This window comes from Daphnia carinata, chromosome 3 (assembly GCF_022539665.2).
Source record: "Daphnia carinata strain CSIRO-1 chromosome 3, CSIRO_AGI_Dcar_HiC_V3, whole genome shotgun sequence".
Lineage (NCBI taxonomy): Eukaryota > Metazoa > Arthropoda > Branchiopoda > Diplostraca > Daphniidae > Daphnia > Daphnia carinata.
In genome coordinates, this window is record NC_081333.1 from 792,328 (window position 1) to 807,422 (window position 15,095).

Genomic DNA, 15,095 nt, shown 5'->3' on the forward strand with positions numbered 1-15,095 from the left:
TTAATGCAAACGTGTGTAGTTTCTTGCGCCATTGGAACCGCGGCGAAGGCAGCTCCTGCGCTCGAACCGATCTCACTTTCAAGCCTGTGCCCGATTCCAAGTTGGCCCGGCGAAGGGAAGAGCGATTGCGGCGGCAAGCTGAACGCGATCGGGACGAACGAGAGAAAGAAAAAGAGAGGGAAAGAGCTGCTGCCCATGCGGTAGGAGAAATTCATTGCGTCCCCGCACCTCGCGTCTTTCATAAACTGATTGAATTTTTCAAACAATTAGCGAAAAGCGGCAACGCCTGACAAGCGCGAAACGCCCAAGCCTTCAACGTCTGGAGCCGGACCAATCGAAACGATCACGTCTCCTGGATTCGATCGATTCGGACCGCGTCCGTATCCCGATACCCCGGCCTTGCGTCAATTGAGGTATTTATACATTGATTTGAATTCAATCCTTCGTTTGGAATTGTTTCACACTTCTTTTTTTTTTTGTCCGTCTGCCATTTGATTAGTGAATACGCACGCCCGCATACTGGTTTCTCTCCGGGCGGAATGCAACGCAACGTTCCAGGCGGACTGGGACTCGGTCCTCCGGCCATGGACCCCATGTTGCATTATCAGCTCGCAAGTATGTACGGCGCTGGAGCCCGAGAACGACTCGAACTGGAGCTGGAGCGCGAGAAACGTGAACGTGAATTGCGGGAGCTCCGAGAACGCGAGATCTCAGATCGCTTCAAGGAAGAGATGCTGAAGAATGGAGCCGGCATGCCACCAGGCATGGGAATGCCCGGTGGCCCAGGTGGTCTCGGCCCGAGACTCTCTGGACCCCTCGATCCACACTGGCTTGAACTCCATCGCAGGTATATATTTGCGTCGAGAGATCAACTATTGGGCATTTAGGCAGGGGCTAGTTCGAAACGTTTGATTTGAAAATGTTTCAAATTTCCAAAAAAAAATAAATAAATAAATAATTGAAATCAAATAGGTATGCTGGAATACCTGGCGGCCCGCCTCCTGGTGCAGGATTAGGTCCTCCTCCCGGTTTCGGTTTGTACCAATTGGGAGGTAATCCAGCTGGAGGCGGCGGACTGAACCCGATGGAACGCGAACGACTCGAGCGGCTCGGCCTGCAGCTGCCTAGCGGTATGGGAGGCTCGATGGGCGGACCTCCAGGACCTGGCAGCGGAGGTGGTGGCGGCGGCGGAGGAGGCGGCGGCGGTGGCGGCGGCGGCGGTGGTGGTGGAGGTGGACCAGGAGATCCGCGTTCCGAGGCTCAGGCGCGCGACCATCAAGCAGCCGTGGATCGACTACAGGCCGAGCGGATCCATGCAGCAATGGCGGACCAACTTCGTCTTCAAATGGCTGGTCTTAACCCCGAACTCCACACTCACGCTCACGCCCACACTCACAATCACCTACATCTCCATCCCTCAGGTCAAGATATGCCACCGCCGCCGGGATTCCCTCTGAACGCAGGCTACCCCAGACCTCCGCCGGGAATGCTCCACCAAGACAGCGCGCTCGGACTGCATCCCGCCGCTGCTGCCGCCATGCTGGGTCGTCCCTACGACGAACAGTTTGCTCGGCAGTTTGCAGCTGAGCAGCAGCTCCAGCGGCAGATGATGGAGCAGCGGTTCCCTCACCCCGGTGCTCCACCCTCCGGCCCACCTTCTGGTCCTTCCCTACATCCCCATGCTCATCCCAATATTGTTGCTCAACACGAAGAGTACATTAGGTATAATAATTTTGGAACACGTGACGACGGCTTCTTCTGGTTCGGCCAGTTTCTTAATGAAATCTCATTGTCTCAATCCAGGCAACAGCAGCAACGTGAGAGAGAGATGAAGGTGCGAGCCATCGAAGAAGCTGCTCGTGGGGGTCGACCTTAGTTCGAGATCTTGAATGCCGATAATGAATAAATAAAATATTGTGGTTCTTATTCTCTCGCTTTTTCATCCCTTCAAAAAAAAAATTAAGAAACGATGGCTTTTAAAGCAAAACAAAAAAAAATTAATAATAATGTTTTTTTTTTAAACTGTTTTTTTTTTTTTTTTTTATATTTTCCCCTTTTTTTATTTTTTTTTTTTTTTTTTTTATTTTTTTATTTCTCAATTCCTTTGTGTACATACAACCCTAACAAGTTTTGCTATCGTTTGACATTTTAAAGTAGTAACTGGCAATGCTATAAGAGAGGAGTCCCACTGGTGTTTGAGCACCAATCTCCCTTCTCTCTCCACATCTTGAAATTCTCGTGTTCTTGTACTATTGCGTGTGCAACTACAGTAATAAATATGAAGAGATTTTCTCTTACGGTTTCAGGTTTAGTTCACTTCTTGTTCTATCCTGTTGCTAGACTTTATTTTCCATTGACCCAATGTCCATTCGATATGTACTGTAATTATTACACATTTTTGGGTGCAGATAGTTTCAAATAATAATGTAGCAGCCATGTTTAGTAGTGCAGGAGTAATGACTTATTGGCAATAGTTTGAACTACAAGAATTGTTATTTATTTATATATATTTTTTTTAAATTTATTCTACGCGTGTTGTTTAGATGCACAAACCCACGCGATTCCTCAGCCATAGAAAAGCCTATGTAGCAATATTGAGGGTGTATGGGATAAAACCCAGTAATTAATTAATCATCTAGTAATTGATGCATTCAAACAATTTCTTCTTGAAAACTTCATGTAATGTTTATATGAATCTAATTTATTGGATAAGCTCTTTTGTCTTCAACAAGGCCTTATTACACTGATTACTATAACAGTTGTAAATATATTATGAGTAACTGCTTACAAGTTTTGCACATCTAGATCAGAAACTTTATTGACTGTCTACATTTTCCTGCAACAAACATTTCATATAAGTTAGTAATATCTACTGCACAGCTTTAACTGTGCAAACATTATAATTTATCAGTTTGGGTTTAAGCCGTTCATATTCACAATTTTAAAAGCATTTGATTGACCAGTGGGTCAGCTGCTTCTTTACCAGCAAGTTGCTCTACCAACGACAGAGCAAATTCAAATGCTGTGCCAGGCCCTTGGCTGGTTGTCACGTTACCTGAAGGCAGTTTATTAGCATTTTTTTAAGTAGCAGCGAAATTCAACTAAGTATTTACCATCTATCACAACTCGTTCATCATCAACATACTTATAATTATCAACCAGCCTCTCTTTCATGCTAGGATAAGATGTTATTTGCTTGCCCAGGGCAATACTGTGAGATTTAAAGGCAATAGGAGCTGTAATGCATTAAAAAGAATCTCTTCACACATTGTGCTAGGGTATGCCAGTACAATTTTATTTATGATACCTGCGCAAATTGCTGCAACAATTTTCCCTCCATTTTCATGTTGCTTCAAGATTTGCCCAACTAAAGGGGCTTCACTAAGAAGTTCAGATCCTTTCAGGCCACCAGGAAGTATAACTGCATCATAAGGTGAGGTTGCATGAGCCTCTTCCAGACTCGTGTCTGGAACAATAGACACCATCCGACTGCATTTAACAGTATCTTTTCCAGCAAGTCCAGCAACTGTTACATCAATCTGTAAATGAGAATGCTTTTTAGAATGTCATCAGTGTTTTGTATTCGTATGTCTAACCTACCCCACCCCGACGTAGAGTGTCAATTGTTATAACTGCTTCCATTTCTTCCGCTCCTATGCATTTCAATAATTGTGATAGAAGTAAATCCTAAAATCTATTTATGAGGAAGGAGAAAATAGGGTTGAAAAAAAACTTGCCCTCAGCTAGAATAATAAGTGCTCGTTTGCTCATGGTACAATTAATAAATGCAAGAAAACTTAGCAACACGTTAAATTGCGTGTCAGACGAATCTAGATTCGTATGCTTCGTCTGAAAACAACAAAATAATTTCGTAGGAAACGGGATACCGCTGAGATTTCACTCCAACTTGTTCTTGCTGGCGCGCTGGTGCGTTCCGTTATCTAGCTAGCGCGCATATTTTAAATAGCTAGCGGGTGAATTTCGAGCTTCTTAACTTATCCATACATACGGTGAAAAAAGACGTTGCCGTCTTCCTAGTGTCTTAATTCTTTATGGTTTTGTTTGTTTTTATTTTGTCCTGTGCAACAAATGGCTCTTGTATTTCAAAATAATATTTATTTTGTTTTGGTGTAATGTGTAATTGAGCAGTGTACGTTATGAATCTTATGATTACCTCCTTCATCAACCTCCCTCTCTCAACCTTTTCCCTTACCTGGCAACATATATCTTATATGAAACATTTACCCCCTACAAATCAACAGAATAATATCATTGATCAAACTGATTATTAGGCACAGATGATTTACACATATGGCAATCCGTTTTACCCAAAATAAAAATAAAAAATATTGGCCTTTTTTCTATTTTACTGCTATCGCCATCTACCGGTCATATTTCTATTTAATTCTCTACACACACTGACCGAAAAATTTTTAAGCCGGATTAGATAAGCCCGACTTTTCTCGGTCGGGCTTAAAAAACATTTCTGCAAAAACTGACACTCATCGGAATTGGTTAAAAATCATTGGGTATACTCAAAATTGAATGCTGATTCTGAAGATATTGCTATTTTTTCATTAAGGTCATTGTTTTAATATTTGAGAAAATGCTAGCGCGCTAGTACGCTACAGCGCTAGTGCGATGCGGCGGAAACATTCGCTGAGTATATATAGAAAATTAACTATAAATCTAGGTAGATGGCGATAGCAGTGAAACAGAAAAAAAGCCGATATATATATTTTTTTTGGGTTAAGCGGATTGCCATTATGGCAATCCGTTTTACCCAAAAAAAAAAGAAAAATATCGGCCTTTTTTTCTATTTCACTGCTATCGCCATCTACCGGTGGGTAGCAGTAAAACAGAAAGTAAGGCAGATATTTTTATTTTTATTTTTTTTTTTTTTTTTTTTTTTTGGGGGGGGGGGGGGGGGGGGTAAAACGGATTGCCATACATTGCATCAGACTTACCCATTCGCCAACCCAAGTGTGCATATGTCTTTCTTTGACAATTATTTACTTTGCTACTATGTTTGGTAAACTGCAATTATGCCCAATATTTTTGTCTTTGCATTTTAGATCTACTCTTAGATGATCTATACCTGATCCTTTGTTCTAAAGTGATCTGCTTTCACAGCTACATTTCTGTGTTCTTTTCCGTTGGTCTATGGTTCTGAATTGAGGCAGGTATATCTATTATGCTATGTCACTAAGTACTATAGGGAAAAGAATAACTGAAGTTGATTGAGATCTATTCTGATTCTCCTGATATCCATCTCAACAGGTGTTTATTTGCTTTTCAACATCCATTTCATAGTGGTACATGTGGCTTTGATTAATATTACCATAAAGACTGCCGAAAATGGGTGTGGTACGGAAACCCAGAAATGGCATGAGTTCAACATCAAACATGGATTAGGTACTTTTCGGTTTTTTGTCTACCGAAAAAGTATTTTAAATGCTATTATTTTGCATTCACAGAATTTTAGTGTGGGATAAGTCAAGTCTGGAAGTGTTACAGGATGGAAGAGTGAGCCTACAGCTGAAAAAACACTGAGAGTGCATTACCATTAAGGTATGAGGTAAAGTAATAGAGTATGCACATTGTCTAATGAGAAGTACCATCTTGTGTAAATGAATCTTGTGTAACAGCAATCCTTTATAGTTCTGTCACAGCTAGAAGCCTCAAATAATTATGGTTCCCTTGCTAAAAGAACAGCTTGTCCTTTACATTCAGAGTATTGGTGAAGCTGGGTACTTAAATGGCCCTAAAGATGTTTCACTTCACTGGCATTGCAGCGATGAACATCATACATGGACTCTTTAGGTATGAAAGGAATTTTCTTGAAAAATTTTTGAATTTATGATGAAGCTTTTCTCCTCCTTTTTGCCAACCATGTCTAATCTACAAAAAAAAATTTATCCAATAGGAAAGGATTTTCAGCATACTGGGAACACAACTATCAGCAATGCAACATTCTAGGGGTGTTATTTTATCCTTCAAGAGCCTTATACAATGATTTTCATCTACAATTTGTATGGCCTTTCCCGAGCTTCTGCCAGAAGTTGAATCTATGAGTCATGTAAGTCACATGAGCAACAATTGAGATGCTTAATGGTGTTGTTTTTCTTTTCTCAGTGTAGGTTAATAGTAACATTGGATCTGAAAAAATTCTTGGTTGGGGCATGACACTGAATAAATTGTAATGATTGGATGGATGACATGATATTTCTATATTTCATTCGGATTCCCGAGACGGTATTTGATATTAAAAAAATTGAAGTGCATATCTGGGCTCCCTTCCTTTCCGTAGCCCCGTTTCCCCTTGACTCGTAATAAGCCCGTAGGGGGTCATGCCCCTACTGTACGGTATATATAAAAACAACATATACCGAGGTTTGGAGGGCTCTGGCCGGAAAGGGGACGTGGGGTGCCGCTTCGTCCGATGATGTGTTCACGGAGGGCGACCTGGCTACCCACAAATCCGAACTAAAGGTTAATCGCTCCTGTAAAAATGTTCCAAATCTTCAGCTCTTCTTCCGGCTTCTCTTAGCCAATCACCGGGTAATCTCCCCGGTGGGTCAACAAGGCAGTGTCTCCCCCTGCCTGGGTTGACGGCAACTTTTGAAAGGGCTATTGTGCCTTTTTAAAGTTGCAAAAATAATTGTAATGTGCAGAAAATTGTCAATAAAATTTTTTTTATAAAATTTTTTTGCAAAATTCGTTATTTTCATTGTCTGTATTCGCTATGTTCACACGTTACATTTTTTATATTTAGCTTGCTTAATTCACCTTTATTGTTTTTGTCACCTTTGATGGTAAGCATTGTTTCCATTGGTTTATCGTTTATCTGTAAGTATTATTTATTACACTCTTTGAATTCTTCAACTTAAATTCAAGGAACAATCTGGAAATTTTATGAAGTAATTTTGTATTTTGTTTTACTCGTATGGGAACCGATCCCCAGACATTCAGCGTGCAACGCCGAAGCTCTAACATTGAGCCACGAGATATATTTCAATTCTTTATTATCGCATATCATATGTTATCGTCTAGGATGTTTATGCAGTCTTTCACAACTATATGTTTATCTGTCTACTGCTTTCATAAGGTCCATAGCTCTGTGGTAGAGCCTTTAGCTGCGAAATCTGTTACCCAGGTTCAAACCTCAATAGATGTAAAAAAATGAAGCAGAATAAATGTAGAAGACAATATTGTAGTATTGCATTTCAGTTTTATTCTAAGTGTAAATGCAAGTCCGCAAGTGACTAGAAAAAAAACAACTTAAGATCACATGATTCATGGCTCATTGGTAGAGCATTGGCGCGGTATGCCGAACATCGAGGGTTCGATCCCTGGATAATAATTAAATGCTTACAGATAAACGATAAACCAATGGAAACAATGCTTACCATCAAAAGTGGTATAAACTATAAAATTGAATTGAGCAAGCTAAATAAAAAAAAATATTGATAAAGGTGATAAATAAACACAGCGAACACAGACAATGAAAGAAACAAATTTTGCAAAAAATATTTTATAAAAACAATTTTATTGACAATTCTCTGCACATTACAATTATTTTTGCAACTTTAAAAAGGCACAATAGCCCTTTCAAAAGTTGCCGTCAACCCAGGCAGGGGGAGACACTGCCTTGTTGACCCACCGGGGAGATTACCCGGTGATTGGCTAAGAGAAGCCGGAAGAAGAGCTGAAGATTTGGAACATTTTTACAGGAGCGATTAACCTTTAGTTCGGATTTGTGGGCAGCCACGTCACCCTCCGTGAACACATCATCGGACGAAGCGGCACCCCACGTCCCCTTTCCGGCCAGAGCCCTCCAAACCTCGGTATATGTTGTTTTTATATATACCGTACAGTAGGGGCATGACCCCCTACGGGCTTATTATGAGTCAAGGGGAAACGGGGCTTCAGAAAAGAAGGGAGCCCAGATATGCACTTCAATTTTTTAAATATCAAATACCGTCTGGGGAATCCGAATTAAGTATAGCAATGTCATGTCATCCGTCCAATCAATACAATTTATTCAGTGTCTTGCCCCAACCAAGAATCTTTTCAGATCCAATGTTACTATTAACCTATATTGAGAAAAGAAAAACAACACCGTTAAACATATCAACTGTTGATCATGGAACTTACATGACTCATAGATTCAACTTCTGGTGGAAGCTTGGGAAAGGACATACAAATTGCAGATTAACTTCATTGTATAAGGCTCTTGAATGATAAACTAGCACCTGTAGAATGTTGCATTGTTGATAGTTGTGTTCCCAGTACATGAAAATCCTTTCCTATTGGATAAAATTTTTTTTGGTAGATAAGACCTGGTTGGCAAAAGGAGGAGAAATTCTTCGTCATAAATTCAAAATTATTTGAAGAAAAATCCTTTCATACCTAAAGAGTCCATGTATGATGTTCATCTCTGCAATAGCAGCAAAATTAAAACATCTTTAGGGCCATTTAAGTACCCAGTTTCCCCAACACTCTGAACATAAAGGACAAGTTGTTCTTTAGACAGAGAAGCAGAATTATGTGAGGCTTCTAGCTGTGACAGAACTATAAAGGATTGCTGTTGTACTGGATTCATTAACACAAGATGGTACTTCTCATTAGGCAATTTGCATTACTCTATTAATTTACCTCACACCTTACGGTAATGCACTCAGTGTTTTTTCATCTGTAGGCTCACTCTTCCATCCTGTAACACTTCCAGACTTGATTTGATCCCCCGTTAAAATCTGTGAATGCAAAATAATAGCATTAAAAATACTTTTTCGATAGACAAAAAACCGAAAAGTACCTAATCCATGTTTCATGTTGAACTTGTGCCATTTCTGGGTTTCTGTACCACACCCATTTTCGGCCCAAATACGTTCCGACAATTGTTCAGTTCCTTCACTGCATGAGCTTATTACTAACGATTCTTTTAGTGCAGCACTAACAGAATTTAAATTTAACACACTGTCATGTGGTGGACTGAATAACTAAGCAATAAATAATTGTTTTTTAAAATTCTATACTTATTTTGAATTCTTATTTGAAAACTTTAGGTACCTGGCTGTGTTCGCCTAATGCCAACTCATCCTCACGTTCAGTTAGAGATGAGTTTTGAAAAACTCCTTCACTGTTTGGAAACTGTTCCGTTCCAATTTGTTCTTTTCTCCTAGCTGAGCTTGAAGACTCAAAATTTGAACTACAAAACACGAATGAATAAAAGCAAATAAATAGAATCATTACGTGTTAGGCCTACGATCCTTAGCTTTGTTATCTAATATTTTGTGTTGTTCCAATAACTGGGCCTGCAGCTTCATAATTTGATCTAATAAACAATAATTAATAATTGAAAACCAATATAATAATGTTTATACTTACCATTTTTTTGTTTTATTATCTTATCCATTTTTCAATTGTTCCTCCAGCCACGCGTTGTTCTCCAGCCACGCTACTCAATTAACTGCTAATGGGATACAATTAACTCAAATTGCTTACATGCCTGTAATAACGAAACCGACTGATAGATGGCTACGGGTAGAAAAAAGAGAAAAAAGTGCGATTTTTTTTTTCCGCCATTTTTTTTTTTTTTTTTTATGTAAAACGGATTGCCATACTAAAAAAAGAATCTATGGCAATCCGTTTTACCCAAAATAACAAATAAAAAAGACTGGCCTTTTTTTCTGTTTTACAGCTATCGTCATCTACCGGTCACGTTTCTAGTTAATTTTCTACATCCACTGACCGAAAAAAATTTTAAGACCGACTAAATAAGCTCGACTTTCTGTTTTTTACGGTTAATTCAAAATCTATAAGCCCAATATAAAAATATACCCTATTTTCCTGATCAGTGATCAATTTCGCATCGGAATAATGTATTTTTTTATGAAATCTAGGATTTATAGAAAATTGGAAAAGTGAGAAGGCTATAGCCTTATTACTTTTTCAATTTTGGCAAAATTTTTGATTTCGCTTTAAATACATGGTTTCAATACAGAATTGAGCGGGCATCACGAATGCGAGGGTTGTTTTCACGTGGGACTCATAGTTTTTGAATAAAACTTAAAAAACGATAAAAGTTGGGCTAAAAAATGAGCCCGCGCTTATATTGCCGGGCTTAAAGTTTTTTCCTATTAAAAAAAAAATAGCGTTAAATCTAGATAACTATACATGATTCTCATTCAAAATTAACCAAGGAACACGAAAATGGAATTTATTTTTACGTAGATTATAAGGTTTTGGAGTACTCTAAAATATAAAAATAGTGTGTGTGCGAATCGAAACCATTACAAGCGCGCCAGTACGCTACAGCGCTAGCATGACACATCATACTTCTTTGATTATTCAAAAACCATAAACTCTACTTAAAAACAAATTTCATTTTCTTACTCCTTGTTAAAGTTTGAATCAGATACATATATAGTTATCTGGATTTAATTATATTATTTTTCAATAGGAAAAAATGTTAAGCCCGACAATCTAAGCCCGACTTTCTGCCGTATCGCGCTAACGCTGTAGCGTACTGGCGCGTTAGCATTGCGTTAAATATTCCGTGTATTTCAAAAATAATTAACTTAATTTTAAAAACAGGAATTTTCCCCGAATCAGCATTCAATCAACATCAACATCAATTGGGTAAAACGGATTGCCATACATTTGCATCAGACTTACCCATTCGCCAACCCAAGTGTGCATATGTCTTTCTTTGTTCGTCTTTTTTTTCTGTTTCACTTGAAAGACATTCAGCGTGCAACGCCGATGCTCTAACATTGAGACACAGTGATGTTATCTCAAGTTGTGTTTTTTGTTTTAAAACAATCATCAAAATTATTCTAAGTGAAAATGGGATGTCCGTAGCTTAAAATAAAAAACACAACTTGCGATAACATAACTTGTGGCTCAATGGTAGAGCATCGGCCTGATAAGCCGAAAATAAAGGGTTCGATTCCCCAGAGTCAAAATTGAAAAAACCAGAATGGATAAAAAGCTATCACGTATGTACTAATAACCAAGGTTTAAACATCAATTGTGCATTACCTGTTTGATAAATGATGAATAAAATACTCCGAAGCACCCTATTAAGTAATACAGCAATCAAAATCAATACATGAATCCCGTTTTGCAAAAAAATTGTTTCAAATAGTTTTTTAATGACAATTCTCTGCACAATTCAATTGTTTTTGCAACTTTTGAAGGGATATACAACCCCTTACAAAAGTTGCCGTCAACCAAGGCAAGGGGAGACACTGCCCTGTTTGACCCACCGGGGGAGATTACCCGGTGCTTGGCTAAGAGAAGCCGGAAGAAGAGCCGAAGAAATGGAACATTTTCACAGGAGCGATTAACCTTTAATTCGGATTTGTGGGTAGCCACATCGCCCTCCGTGAACACATCATCGGACTAAGCGGACCCCCACGTCCCCTTTCCGGCCAGAGCCCTCCAAACCTCGGTATATGTTGTTTTTATATATACCGTACAGTAGGGGCATGACCCCCTACGGGCTTATTATGAGTCAAGGGGAAACGGGGCTACAGAAAAAAAGGGAGCCCAGATATGCACTTCAATTTTTTAAATATCAAATACCGTCTGGGGAATCCGAATGAAGTATAGATATGCTATGTCATCCATCCAATCATTACAATTTATTCAGTGTCTTGCCCCAACCAAGAATCTTTTCAGATCCAATGTTACTATTAACCTATATTGAGAAAAGAAAAACCACACCATTAAGCATATCAATTGTTGCTCATGTAACTTACATGACTCATAGATTTAACTTCTGGCAGAAGCTTGGGAAAGGCCATACAAATTGCAGATGAAAATCATTGTATAAGGCTCTTGAATGATAAACTAGCACCCGTAGAATGTTGCATTGTTGATAGTTGTGTTCCCAGTATAGGAAAATCCTTTCCTATTGGATAAATATTTTTTCGTAGATTAGACATGGTTGGCAAAAAGGAGGAGAAATGCTTCGTCTTAAATTAAAAATTATTTGAAGAAAATTCCTTTCATACCTTAAGAGTCCATGTATGATGTTCATCGCTGCAATTGCAGCAAAGTGAAACATCTTTAGGGCCATTTAAGTACCCAGTTTCACCAACACTCTGAACATAAAGCACAAGTTGTTCTTCATAACCTCATATCACCTCATTTTATGGAAAAGGAATTTGGTAGGTATCAGTTCAGAATAAAAATTGTGAACGCAGGCATTGGTTTGGGACATGACTAATGAGCTGCTTCATGGATACAACTTTTTTTTTTTTAGTCCTCTTCAGCATGACATGAATTCCAGCACGTTCTACACACATATCAGCACTTAGTGATATATCAATTACAGCAATTAAAATAGTACCACCTTTTAATGTTTTTTTTACTCCATGATTTGTCTTTGTTGCAATTGGGAAGGCAAGGCAACTGATCCATGGTGATTTATTCATCACACTTGCTGTAACCATCGTCCCAATGTATCAGCTTTTCTGTCAATAGTAGTTTGCTAATACGACATTGACGATTAAAATTAGAAAATTAAACAAATTCAGCGGAAAAGCATTACCATGGGGTTACATCTTGCATGTTGACGAAGAATCCTAGGTTTATCATGTACATGGCAGAATATCCACATTGCCTGGATGGCGCAATCCTTTGCGTAATCACACAACTAATAAGTAAAACATTGAATTGAAACCAAATTTAACTGAAGTTTCACCAAACAGCCGGCTAGCACCTCTGAATTCCAAAACTACGCCTACACATTCGTATCAAGCTTTTCCAGCATGTCTCACCTTTGGCATCTCTTTGCTTTTTGCTGGCAGTTATTTCGGTTGCTGTCACCATATACCGACCGGTAGACGGCGATAGCAGTGAAACAGGAAAAAAAGGCCGATTTTTTTTTTTTTTTGAGGGGGGGGGGGGGGGGGGGGGGGGGGGGGGGTAAAACGGATTGCCATAATACACCGAATATTCGGCGCAATGCTAGCGCGCCAGTATGTTACAGCGCTAGCGCGTACGGCAATCCGTTTTACCCCCCCCAAAAAATAAAATAAATATCGGCCTTTTACAGGTGTTTAAGTACCCAGTTTCACCAACACTCTGAACGTAAAGGACAAGTTGTTCTTTAGCCAGAGAAGCAGAATTATTTGAGGCTTCTAGCTGTGACAGAACTATAAAGGATTGCTGTTGTACCGGATTCATTAACACAAGATGATACTTCTCATTAGACAATTTGCATTACTCTATTACTTTACCTCATACCTTAACGGTAATGCAGTCTGTGTTTTTTCAACTACAGGCCGACTCTTCCATCCTGTAACACTTCCAGACTTGACTTGATCCCACACTAAAATTCTGTGAATGCAAAATAATAGCATTAAAAATACTTTTTCTATAGACAAAAAACCGAGAAGTACCTAATCCATGTTTGCTGTTGAATTCATGCCATTTCTGGGTTTCCATACCCCACCCATTTTTGGCAGTCTTTATGGTAATATTAATCAAAGCCACATGTATCACTATGAAATGGATGTTGAAAAGCAAATAAAAACCTGCTAAGATGTATATCAGGAGAATCAGAATAGATCTCAAATCAACTTCAGTTATTCTTTTACCTATAGTACTTAATGACATAGCATAATAGATATACCTGCCTCAATTCAGAACCATAGACCAACGGAAAAGAACACAGAAATGTAGCTGTGAAAGCAGATCACTTTAGAACACAGGATCAGGTATAGATCATCTAAGAGTAGACCTAAAATGCAAAGACAAAAATATTGGGCATAATTGCAGTTTACCAAACACAGTAGCAAAATAAAATAATTGTCAAAGAAAGACATATGCACACTTGGGTTGGCGAATGGATAAGTCTAGCTGATGCAATGTATGGCAATCCGTTTTACCCCCCGCCCCCAAAAAAAAAAAAAAAAAAAACTCGCCTACTTTCTGTTTTACTGCTATCCACCGGTAGATGGCGATAGCAGTGAAATAGAAAAAAAAGGCCAATATTTTTATTTTTTTTTTGGGTTAAACGGATTGCCATAGTGATATCGCATATGTTTCTCATGACTAAGTTACATGGGACAACGTCTTCAAGTGAAATGCCATCTAGCGGCGTCCACGACCATTTAGCAAATCTAAAATTGGGCCTCATTGCTTTGTCCTCCCTAACTAAAAACCCTTCCCGAGTGACGTTCTATTCGTTGCTAGGTTACCTGTTAAACCATGTTTTTAGAAGGAAGCTAACCATTTGTGTCCCGAATTGGAAAATATAAATTTTTGCGTAGTGTAAAGAATGCTTGAAGGTTCGTTTTCCACAACATGTAGCCATCAGTAGTATTCCGTAGGTGACGGTTTTAGCTGACAACTTTAAAAGAGTAAAACAATGGTACTTGCCAAAAAAAAAAAAACCGTTCAACTCTAGTCGCATCACCAATTTATTCTAGAGTTAATGGTAACGTTTAAAATTCGATCAGCTTTGTTCATGGCTATTATGTTTTCAAATCACTTTCCTTTAATACAGCGCTAATTTACACTGTGACCTATCGCATATGATGTGCTTTTTAGTTATTCTGCTTGAACGACGAGGAACGAAGTTGCAGCATCAGTAAATTTTCACTCAGTAAACTTCAAATGCATGCCAATTGGGCGTTCAAAATCGTCAGACTTTCAGTGGAATAAAAAATAATTGCTATTGCGGTCATTATGTTAAATAGCAAGGAAGCACAATATTGATCTTTTTTCTCCTTTCAAATAAAACAGTGTTGCCAAATTCTATTTTTTAAACCTCTTCAGTTGAGCGCAGTAACTTTGCAAATTGCAATTTGGAAGACGCTAGTTGCAAAATGACCCCATGTTAAAACAGATGCTATTTTACGCTGTAGCTGAAATTTCCTAATAAGGACCGAGATTTAACAGTGCAAGAAGTTAACAGAAATTATTGGAAAAGAAAAAAGAAGATTTCCAGCTGCGTCCATCCATGTCAACAGCACACGAAAAAGCTTCTCTTTTAAACCTATCATAATGTTTTCCAAGTGTCGTCGTAACATGTTCGATATGCTGGTAGTAAATCTGTAACTACACTTCAACCAAAA

The 15,095-nt window shown here is 38.8% G+C and overlaps 2 protein-coding genes and 1 long non-coding RNA gene across 3 annotated transcripts in view; 1 reads left to right on the forward strand and 2 right to left on the reverse strand.

The window, feature by feature from the left end:
* The window catches only part of LOC130692916 (arginine-glutamic acid dipeptide repeats protein-like), a 31,365-nt gene extending 29,068 nt beyond the window's left edge, over window positions 1–2,297 (forward strand). Inside the window, exons 17-21 of the mRNA XM_057516013.2 lie at window positions 20–200; window positions 271–413; window positions 500–847; window positions 973–1,722; window positions 1,804–2,297. Of these exons, the coding sequence (XP_057371996.1) occupies window positions 20–200; window positions 271–413; window positions 500–847; window positions 973–1,722; window positions 1,804–1,876 (1,495 nt within the window). The 3' untranslated portion in view covers window positions 1,877–2,297. The remainder of the gene's footprint in view (window positions 1–19; window positions 201–270; window positions 414–499; window positions 848–972; window positions 1,723–1,803) is intronic.
* A 584-nt stretch (window positions 2,298–2,881) lies between these two features.
* LOC130692910 (protein dj-1beta-like) lies at window positions 2,882–3,865 on the reverse strand. Its single transcript, XM_057516005.2, has 5 exons — window positions 3,738–3,865; window positions 3,601–3,653; window positions 3,308–3,539; window positions 3,114–3,236; window positions 2,882–3,055 (listed from the first exon to the last, which is right to left on the reverse strand). The coding sequence occupies exons 1-5, from the start codon at window positions 3,769–3,771 to the stop codon at window positions 2,934–2,936; spliced, it is 564 nt and encodes a 187-aa protein (XP_057371988.1). The 5' UTR covers window positions 3,772–3,865; the 3' UTR covers window positions 2,882–2,933.
* An 8,174-nt stretch (window positions 3,866–12,039) lies between these two features.
* On the reverse strand, window positions 12,040–12,865 carry LOC130692923 (uncharacterized). Its single transcript, XR_009001592.2, has 4 exons — window positions 12,716–12,865; window positions 12,563–12,649; window positions 12,365–12,502; window positions 12,040–12,307 (listed from the first exon to the last, which is right to left on the reverse strand). It is a non-coding gene; the product is annotated as an uncharacterized LOC130692923 (long non-coding RNA).
* Between the last annotated feature and the right edge of the window lie 2,230 nt (window positions 12,866–15,095).